Below are 10,750 nucleotides of genomic sequence, written 5' to 3'. Positions count from 1 at the left end.
CGTCGCTATCGCAATGTGGCATGTCAATTTATTTGTCAAAGAGAGAAATAAGGCAGGTAAGAGTGTGAGCGGGATAACGGGGGAAGGGAAAGGGCAATAGCTGGCACATAAAAACAAAAGCCTTACACAGATACGAGGCGGAGAAAGTAGCAAAAGGGAGGAAGAAAACAATGACAGCCTCAAGTTGCTTCCCATTGAGGTACTTCGCATGTGTGGGCGGTCTTGCCTATCTGGGCATACAGTGCAGCGTCGCTAACGCAAACATTTACATGTTACAGGTCGCAGAAACTTAGCTGCTTGCTGCGAGACATGCTAAAATATGTATAGCTTGGTTGAAAATGAAACATTAGAAAGTAATGTTGGTATATGCGAAAGGTTTTCAGTAGCTTTTCCTGTGTGGGCGAGTCTGATGGCGACTTTAAGCACTCGGGGCAATGCCTGCCTGTACAGGTAATCGATATTTATAGTTATGGAAATCGCAACAGGACGAGCCAGGAGGAAAGGTGAGAGAATAGGAGCTCGACCATTGGTGGAACATCACGTTTGTCCCGAGATAAGGAATAATATCGTACGTTGCCATGAAGATAGATACATATGTATGTACTCCTCACCTGGCGAAGATTTGCCTTTCGACTTTCCTTTTTCAGTTTTGCAGCCCAGCAGCTTAAAGCCTACACTGATAGCTGAATAAATTGGGAATCGGTATGGAGTTTCATGAACCCAAATATTTTTGGGTACATACGAGTTGGCATGACACAAACACGTTAGACGTTTCTATTAATAGGCCCAGCCGAATGTATTTATGCATATGTGAATGCAAGTTATGTTAATGCCCACAAAGCTAATGAAATTAACACCTGCCTTTATTAAACGGAATAGGCCAAGTGTAATCGCAGCTATTTACATTCAGCAAGGTCCTTGATAAATTAGCAGAAATATTTATTATGCAATCACCTGAAACATGGGCTGTGTTTTGTGTGGAATTTGTGAATTTAAGCTCAATATGTGTGAAAAATGGCTTGCATACCTGGATTTCTTTCATTTAAATCACTAATGAAATTGTATCTCTAAGTTGCTATTTGCTTTTCAGTTCATTTAAAGCCAGTTTATATTCATTTATCATCGAACAAGAGAGTTGTATGACTCGTACTGCGATATTTTTGTATTTTCTACGACCTTTCACTTGAATTTCCAATCTGTGAATTCTATTGTGTTGAACACTTCAACTAACTTCAGTTCACTTCACTCTACTTTGCCGCTGTCCCTCGCTACTCTGCATTATTGACAGCTTATTAAATTGATTTAATTTGGGACTTGGCAAACATGTCATGCTGCATCGTCATCACCGCCAGCAGCATCACGCACAACTTTTGTCCTGACTAAGGCATCGCCATCCCGCCCACCGCCGAGATGGTCCCCATGGGTGGATGTGGGACACCGATAGCACCGATACCATTCCCCGCCAGCTCCGCACCCACATCCCCCCACTGTCAAGCCGTTGTTGACTTTTTATTGCGTGTCTCAGGCCCCGAACCCCAATCTTACCCCCTCGTATCCACACTTTCTTTATCCAGGGGCGTGAGTGTCCCAAGTTAAGTGCTCATAAAATATTTGTAAATGTTTCAGCTGCCGAGGAGTGGAAAAACTAACCGAGAACATTTTAAAGCATACTTATGAGCCTCGACTGACTCGGGGGCCTGTCAATTTTCCACAATCCTAATGCTGTCAATTAGGGCCTTTTAAATTGTTAAGCAAGCCCCGCCCCGCCCCCCGCCCCCTTGTCTACACTCAATAATAATCCCATGAGCTGGCGAACCAACTTGGCCACAAAAACCATCAAATTGTTTCCCTTTTTTTGGGTTATGAGTACAGTGTGCTGTTGTGTGAGTTCTCTCATATAACTAATATTTATACCGTATAAAGTCAAGTGAATCAGTGCGGAACTTTGGCTTTTTTGGCGCATCGTTTTTGTTTGCCCAAAGTTCAACAAATTCATTAGCCTGAAAGGGCGACTCATCTTGAACTTTTTGCTGTGGCTTAAAAGTCACATGGAAAAGTAGCATAAAAAGGAAAATAAATTGGAAAAATCGAAAGATGAATGGGAAATGGTACAAAAAAACCCTAAAAACCTGTACGTATGCATTAAATAGTATAATTGAGTGCAACCAGACTCTGTTGTAATCTCAAAACCCAAACAATCGCATTTTTTGACCAGTTTTGATCCCATCTGGCTGTGAACTCCAAAGGCAAAGTCTGGATGCCGAGGTCAAGACAATCGCCTGCCAAGTGCACCTGATTGCCCCTAATAAGCTGCCCATTAGGATGGTCCCGGTGACACAGAAGCCCATCACAACGAGCCTTGAGCCACTGCATCATCTCGCCAGGCATCAGATGGCGTTGGGTTTTTTGGTTTTTCCGAGCCATTCAATCGCCCCGCCAGACAAGCAAATTTCGTTAAAATCCCATCATAAAAACACACGAAGCGCTGCACAAATCCAAAACTGTAAAAATACAACATTTGAGTCACTTTTCTTTTCTTACCAATTTTTCCGCATCTCGTTTTTTTCTGTTTTGTGCGAGTTTTGTTCGGTTCCAGTTTATTTTATGGCTTTCAAAGTTTTTACTCATCGCCGGACAGCTGAAGTTGCTGCTCCTCTTGAGGTGGCAATAAAATAAATGGCAGCACTTTCGGTTTTACACGCACACACACAGCGAGCTACCTACCTGTGCAAAAAGGCAATTTGGAAGGGTGGAAACGTGAAAACGTGGAAAAGCGAAGCCTGCAATGGCCATATATCAAAAGGCGAAAGAGTAAAGCACATAAAACCAGCCAAACTAAACGAACGTGAGATGTGCAGAGATCGGACCAACAGGACAGCGGGATTTGCTGGCGGCAAGTTGGTTAGCGGCAAATATTTGTGGTACTTCCAGTTGGCCACTGAGTGGTTTATGACTTCTTGGGCCCGTCCCAAATCAGTGGCTCATGCTGAACCGGAGGACCCCGGCACTAAAATCCCGCCCTGCACACCGCAAAATATCAGGCAATACTTAAATAGTTTCCACTTGAAGGGTCATGGAAATACCATGGCGTTAACTACACCGGGAGAAAGCGTCACTTGAGTTTCCAAACTTATTTAATAATAAATTACAACTCCGTTTTATGCCTATTTAAAGTCTGTTGTCCCGAAGATTTAGACCAGAATCCCATATATTATGACTATTAAATATCTATCACTTTTGACTGCTTTCTTTCTGTGCTGGAATGCTGCTGAGGGTCTCAGGTGAAACGCTTAACGTGAATGCCTCATCTCATTGTTGAAAGTATTGACAACATTGTAGTTGGCAAAAGAGGGCGAGAAAGGCATAAACCAGCGCATGAGAGGGTGCGAAAATGTAATTTCTAAAAGGATTACCGAAAGCCTTAAAGCAAATCCTGGCGACAAGGGAGCCGAGGGAGCTGGTGACATGAAAAATGAATTGCAAGCCACGACAAAAAAGGCGAGTTTTCATTTTCCCAAACACATACACACACTCGCGCACGTGTAGTCATCGTCTCGCCGGCGTAAAAATATGTGAAAAATGAACGGAAATGCCGCAGCGGCAAAGCGGAAATGAAAAATGCACACAAACACACACACACACATGAATGCGAATAGCCCGGAAAATGGCGGCTACCTCAGCGCTCGAAGAGCCAAAATCAGAAAGCAATGGAAAGCCGAAGAACAAGAGGACTGCGAGTGGAATGGCAAGGTCCCACCAAAACCGAAGGAAAGTCAGCCATTGAGAAAGTCAGACTCGGCGAGTACATTGTAATTAATGATGAGGCATAAAGCGCATAATCGAGATGCTGGGGTCGCTCGCACAGATGGATTTTCCATGTGAATACATAAATAGCACACCGAGGGAAAAACCAGGAAGTGACTTTAAGCTGCCGCCGGTTGAAACCTAACCGTTGTTGGAAAACCAAACCACTTGAGCAGCAACAAACCGCAAGTTCGATCAAGAACATCTTCCACCTAAGTCATTTTCAGGCATTTTCCGCATTCAATTTAATTGAAAATCTATGTTCGCACATAGTTTATGGCTAAACAAAGCCGATTACACTTATTTCACACACCACAAACTTAATGGCAAGGTCAGAACCCGAGAACGGTAAGCATTCTAGATATTAAATTCCAGCCTTAATTACATAATAATTATGTTTTTCAGATATTTTCGATATGGAAAATTTAAAATCTATCAAACCAATCGTTGTGCTTAAATGGTGAGTCTAGGATTTCAATCAAAGCTTAACCTAAAATTTGGCATTTGCTAAAATGAAAGTTCAAATAAGGGAGGTCCGACTGTAGGAGAAGGGGAAGGGTTCGCCCACGGACAAAGTGGCCAGGAAACTTGTTGAGAGTGAATCGGAAAACCCACACACACACGAACAGTGCTAGATACTCGAAAAGCCACTCGGTCAGGTGTTAAAACTAATTTACGACAATTTGGCCAACAAACAACAAAAGTTGCCCCCGGGCAGAGCGCTCTTCGTTCTGAGTGCTCCGCATATTTCACACGATGCATGAAAAGGGTACGCAGAGCATCCTTTAGAGGGTGTAAAAGTGGGTGTTTCCTACCACTCACTCCCCACTCGCCCACTGGCCCACTGACCACAAAAGCATCGAAATCGAACAGAAGCCATGTCCGACAAGAACTCAAGGACAACTCGAGCCCAAGTCCAACCACAACTTGATCCCAATTTGGCTGAGAATTTTGCTCACCGCTGACAATTTCCTCCTTGCTGCTGGATTCCAAAGTCTAGATTCTAGATGGCCGCAAATAGACTTCCATCCGCTTTTGCAGTTCCTGCTTTTTATTGAAGGAGAATGGATTTTCCTAGGCAAATTAATCGGGCACACGGCCACAAAACGAATAACAAGCAGAAATGCAATTCATTCAACTCGATTCAGCCAAGTCATTCTTTGATAATTAGCATGTAATTAAAGCGAATACGCCCCCTGGTGGGAAAAAAGGGGAAACTGCTAATGATGATGGAGTTACAAACGCCAAATTTTCAGGAAAAAACTCTCGCATAATCACTTCTTGTTATCCAGTAAAAATTTAAATCAATCTAGCTACCAAGCTTTGCGAATAATGGATTCATGGCATTCATTTGTGCTCAAATGAATATAAGCTTAATTTACAGGAAAACTAAAGACATTGCTGGTCAATAAAACTCTTTAACTACCTGCTCAGGGAGAACTGTAATCTTGAGTCAATGATTAACTGAAGAAATCTATCCCTACACCCAACTCCGTGTCCATTCATTCACCTGCTCTAATGAATTAGCAAGCCCAATTCAAACAGGGCACAACAAAAAAACGAAGGGGAATAAGCCGGCAAAAGGAGTGCGGCGGAGGCAAAGGTAAATGGAAAGTCATTATGATACACATTTGGCCTAATGAGATTTTTTATGTTGATGCCAAAGGTTGTGCCGCAGGTGGGGGATGGCCACACGCAAGCGTCTTCCTAATTATTCACAATGAATGAATGAATGGCGAGGTGCGGGTGTACGAGAACATTTTGACACCTTTATGGCTCAATAAATTGGACCGAATGCAAGGAACTCCGGGCATGCCAGTTCATTAGAAACTCACACGGGGATTTTGATATCGCCTCTGATTACGGCTAAGATGACGAGGCCACTCGTAGCTCATTCCCATGACATGGTGCAGTAAGAGAAAAATCTCATTCCGCTAAAGAATACATTTTCGTGTGTATGAATATGCATTTAAATTAGAAATGTATTCTATGCTCAATGTCATTCATTACAAGGATTAATATTAGCTTTTGTATTAATACAAAAACTAAAACTTAAAATGATTCTAATTTATTCTTATAAAGTGGCATTGTTTTTTCCCAGTGTATGCAAACTGGCAATATGTGGGCACGTAAAGTTTACAGTTACCCAAGCACTGGACTCGTTAGTGCTCGGATACTATGTGTTATAGTTAAAAGCGACGACCAGACGGAGGAGCTCCTGCCCCTCAGTTGGGTGGCACTGAATGGGGTGTCCTGGGGATCCTTGAAACCACCGATGCCGATGCTGATGGCGGCGTCGTCGACTGCTTATGAATAATGTTTTCATTTTTAGCCCGGCAAATTTGTCCTCGTCTTTGGCACGCAATTGCATGTTAAGTGCATATGATTCCCACACTGTTTCCTCATTTCCACTTGGCCAAAACCCTCGGTGCTCAATCAGCCTCGAGTAATACGCGAAAATTACGGGTTGTAATGTAAGAGGCACTTTTGCTTCCTTTTTTTTAATGACATCCCACAAACGCGACATGTTTCGTGGCTCTGGGTCGCAGTGATTAGCACCGCCGGAACAGGACAAACATTAGAAACTGGAGTCATTTATATTAATTAATGTCGTCTGCACTGGTTTGAATGGAGCAGAACTTTTTAGATGACTTTTGAAACTTTAAACTAATAAGGTGTGGGGAAGTTGGTCGTTTTCCAAAGGCATTTCAAGACAATCTGCTCCGTCAATTTGGAGGTGATCGGAATATGGTCATATGTATTTATGTGTATATTCCAGACGAATCCGCACTTATGCTATGTGGCATTCATTTGAAATCTGCGCAATACTTTATCAACCGGGATATCCGTTTGCATTGGACTAACGTCGAATGGAAGTGCATTTTCCTGTGACATGCAAGCCCCAAAGTATGCAACAGTTTCTGAGTGAGTGCGGCATTGAATTTTCACACAATCAGAAACCAGTTTGAACGCATCCGCTTCCGCTTTTGCATGGCGGTTTGCATTTTTGAGTTAAAAGCGTGCGCTTTTTTGCAATTTGATTTGTCGCCTAAATTCACAGCATTTTTGACACCAGTTGGTTGCGAAATTCCGCGACAGCAGTGGATTTTGTTGCATTTTGTTGGCATTTGACAGAATGACAAACGCAGAACTATAAAAATGCATTCCCTGCGCGACCACATCAAATTTCAATTAAAGCGCGAAGTGGCCTGGTGCATGGTGCATTTAAAGTGCATTTTGAAAGCGGAACCTGCATTATGGATAAGATGCAGCCCAGCATAACAAAACCCTCGAGACTTTCGACGGCATCAGCCGCAGATGACGACCTGAGGGCCATCCGCTGTTTAAAATGCTCTCGAGAACGACAAAGTTTCAGTTTCCACTGCAGCTGCACTTAGAAAAATAAGTAAGCCATGTGTGAAAAATGAACAGACAATAGGGCGGCTAAAGTTAAAAAGCAGGGAAGGCAGTAATATACACCATGTATTTTACATATAAATAGTATTGGCGGACCATTTATTTATTACTTTTCTCCCTGTGTAGCTAGGCATTCACAGGCTTGTACCTAGACCTCCTTTCTTCGCACACGCCTCCGAGTCTTTCACTAAAAATAAGTGTTGAGCAAACATTCTGCGGGCATGGCAGCTCGCCTCTGCCACATCAGCAGCATCTCCAGCATCTTTGTCCTCTCGAAACAGGGCCATGTTTGTCAAGCCATGAGCTGCGGAATTTCACTGCAAGCAAAAGCAAGAATGCAGTGCAAGATGGCTAACACCAGATCCTTGCCCAGTGGGTAGGTCATGTGGTGCCTGTTGATTTAGGTGGGAATTAAGTGACATACGAAAATATATTGGCCACTATTGTCTATAGATACTATCTCTAGGGACCATTAAATGAGTACTTTCGAAACGATGGTATAGTTTAAGATCATATCTCCTAAGTACCATTGTGTTTCCTATGAAGCCAATAAGCCTGCCAATTTAGTAAATTAAATAGTTAAAGATACTACTGTTATAACAAAATATTCGTTGGCATTTGTGAGCATTCAACGCAGTCCACAATGGTTGACCTAGTCAAATGGAGTCTACTTCTCTCATATTATACGGGGCGTTTCACTGGAGTGCTGAACTTCGAAATGGATTTCAAAACGGGTCGAGTCCGAAAAACAAAGCGAGCTACAATATCTGCAGCTGTTGCCAACTTAGTTATGCTGTATTTGTATTCGCAGATACTGGATAGGCAACTGGTTGCCAAAGTTTGGATAAAGACCAATACTCTTCAGGACACTTTGTTTAGGTTTATGATGGACGTTCGCATGGTTTGTGTTTTCCTGTCTCTGGCCAGTCGCTGGTGTCTGCGAAGAAGGTTTATGTGGCTGTTCAAGTCTGTATGCCAAATCTATCTAAGACATCCAGATCTAGTTCAGTACTGCCGTAGAAGCATTGTGAGCAAGTGCTTCGGCGCCACAATGTTCGGTGTTCTTCAGATGACCATGATTTTGTTTGTGGCTTCAAATCAACTAACTGTTCGACTGGCACTTCGAATTTTTTCTATCATCAGCATTACGTACACGATCAATGTCATCATCACGCAGTATTTCATAGCCATGGCAATCATACGAGCACGCTACGGAACTTTAGCCAAGGAACTCCAGTCGATCTTGGCCGAATCTGCATCCTTAGTTCCCAACGAAGGTGAAACCTTCGTGACCAAATGTTGCCATCTGGCAGATGAACTGGAGAAAATTGCTCGAGCCCAATCACATTTACAAACGATCACTGAACGCATATCGACGACCTACACAGTTCAGATCATTTGCCTTATCAGCACGAACTACTTGAATATGGTGGGAAATGTTTACCTAATGTTCAGCTTATCAAAGTACAAAGCGCTTACAGCCAGCTTGCCCAAGTTGGCTATATTAAATACCATAGCTTTTGTGGTGTTCTATTACCTCGACAGCTGGCTAAACGTGTTCAATGTGTTTTACCTCATTGACAGCCATAACAGAATGGTCAAGTTACTGAATCAATGGACTTTGGTTCGGCCAGGAATGCATCCAAGACTGGAGACAGCTGTGAGTAGTTGACAATGGAAGTTGGCTTAGTAATAAATACACATATACTTGCAGTTTGAGAACTTCACATTAAGCCTGGCTCGAAACCCGTTTAAGCTGACTTGCTTTGGCTTGTTTAATATCGATCGGCTGGGAGCATTTGCCGTCTGCAATTCACTAATTATGCACTCGATTCTACTGATCCTATATGACGTACAGCATTTCTAGGATTTGAATAAGTATTAAAGCTAATCAAGTTGTATTTACAAACATGTTTTCTGCATTACTCCAAAAGCAAATACCTAATGATGTCCTTAATTACAATCTAGTACATTAAAGAGAAACACTTGGGACGTGAGTGCTCTGAGTCAATCGATTTGGTTGTGTTATTACATTAGCTGAATGAAGATGATACGATATCATTGGGTGCCACAACTCATTACCACAGAAGACAAACTGAATCGAGCTATTCACTTGCAACGAACTTCAGTACTCCGCAATGTCTGACCTGGTGAAATTGTGTTTGAGAGTCGCATATGCCTACGGACGGTTTACTGGCGTAATCAACTTTAAGATTGATTTGAAAACGGGTCAACCGCTAGTTACCAGAAAAGCTACGATTATTTCAGTCAGCACACACTTGTTTATCTTTGCCCTACTCCTCTACCATACACTGCGAAAAAGTGTGGTGACCGTCATGTGGAAGTACGCCAATTCCCTTCACGAATACGTGTTCCTGGTCATAGCCGGCTTCCGCGTAGTCTGCGTCTTCCTGGCTCTGGTCAGTCGATGGTCGCAGCGTCGCACCTTCATGGAGCTCTTCAACTCATTCTGGAGACTGTGTCAGAGAAATCCTCGGATAATCCAGTACTGCCGTAGGAGCATCGTTAGCAAATTCTTTTGCGTCACAGTCACGGAGATACTGCAAGTCATAGTCACCTTGGCCATGATGAGGAATCGGCTGAGCATCGCTCTGGCTCTGCGCATTTGGGCCATATTGAGTCTGACGGCCATAATAAACGTGATCATCACTCAGTACTTTGTGGCCACCGCCTGTGTGCGAGGACGCTATGCGCTTCTGAACAAGGATCTTCAGGCGATTGTGCACGAATCCCAGTCGCTGGTTCCCAACGGAAGTGGCGTCTTCGTGACCAGGTGTTGTTACCTCGCGGATCGCTTGGAGCGCATAGCCAAATCCCAATCTGACCTGCAGGAGCTCATCGAAAACTTGTCAACGGCATACGACGGCGAAGTGATCTGCCTGGTCATCACCTACTATCTGAACATGCTGGGCACCTCGTATCTGCTGTTCAGCATTAGCAAGCATGTCAGTCTTGGGAATAACCTGCCCATGGTCATCACTCTTTGTGGCATTGCCTACTTCGGATTTTACGTTTTCGATTGCTGGCTCAACGCGTTTAATGTGTTCTACCTTCTGGATGCCCACGATAAGATGGTTAAGATGCTTGATAAGCGGACTTTGTTTCAACCTGGACTGGATCACAGACTGGAAATGGTTGTAAGAGCTCCAAACTCTCTATAATGATAGCCACTTTTAATTGAACTCCTTGCAGTTTGAAAGCTTTGCTCTGAACCTGGTGCGGAATCCATTGAAGCTCCAAATGTACGGCCTATTCGAGTTTGGTCGAGGAACATCCTTTGCCGTGGGCAACTCCCTGTTAACACACTCCCTTCTCCTCATTCAATACGACGTGCAAAACTTCTAAAACTTTAGGATAAATTACTTTTGTTAGGGACAATATTAAGTGCGATTTTTATTATTTTTTATAATCGTGGTAGCGTGCATTTAATTTCTTCATCATGCAATCAATCACATAGTAATTATCCCTCCCATAGGCCTAATCATGGCCATTGAACTGGACACGTGGT

At 43.2% G+C, this 10,750-nt stretch overlaps 1 protein-coding gene across 1 annotated transcript; it reads left to right on the top strand.

The window, feature by feature from the left end:
* Positions 1–9,028: 9,028 nt before the first annotated feature.
* LOC6739496 (putative gustatory receptor 59d) lies at positions 9,029–10,748 on the top strand. The gene is made up of 2 exons (XM_002076357.4): positions 9,029–10,379; positions 10,435–10,748. The coding sequence occupies exons 1-2, from the start codon at positions 9,360–9,362 to the stop codon at positions 10,585–10,587; spliced, it is 1,173 nt and encodes a 390-aa protein (XP_002076393.1). The 5' UTR covers positions 9,029–9,359; the 3' UTR covers positions 10,588–10,748.
* The last annotated feature ends 2 nt before the right edge of the window (positions 10,749–10,750 follow it).

The sequence above is a fragment of the Drosophila simulans genome, chromosome 2R (genome assembly GCF_016746395.2).
Source record: "Drosophila simulans strain w501 chromosome 2R, Prin_Dsim_3.1, whole genome shotgun sequence".
NCBI classification, from domain to species: Eukaryota; Metazoa; Arthropoda; class Insecta; order Diptera; family Drosophilidae; genus Drosophila; species Drosophila simulans.
The sequence above is the reverse complement of the archived record's forward strand: the minus strand, read 5'-3'. Positions and strand labels throughout refer to the sequence as shown.

Bases quoted from the DNA above. Each gene is read 5' to 3' on its own strand.
- LOC6739496 (XM_002076357.4), top strand. From the start codon at position 9,360: ATGTCTGACCTGGTGAAATTGTGTTTGAGAGTCGCATATGCCTACGGA. The intron at 10,380-10,434 runs GTAAGAGCTCCA...AACTCCTTGCAG, and splicing joins ATCACAGACTGGAAATGGTT to TTTGAAAGCTTTGCTCTGAA.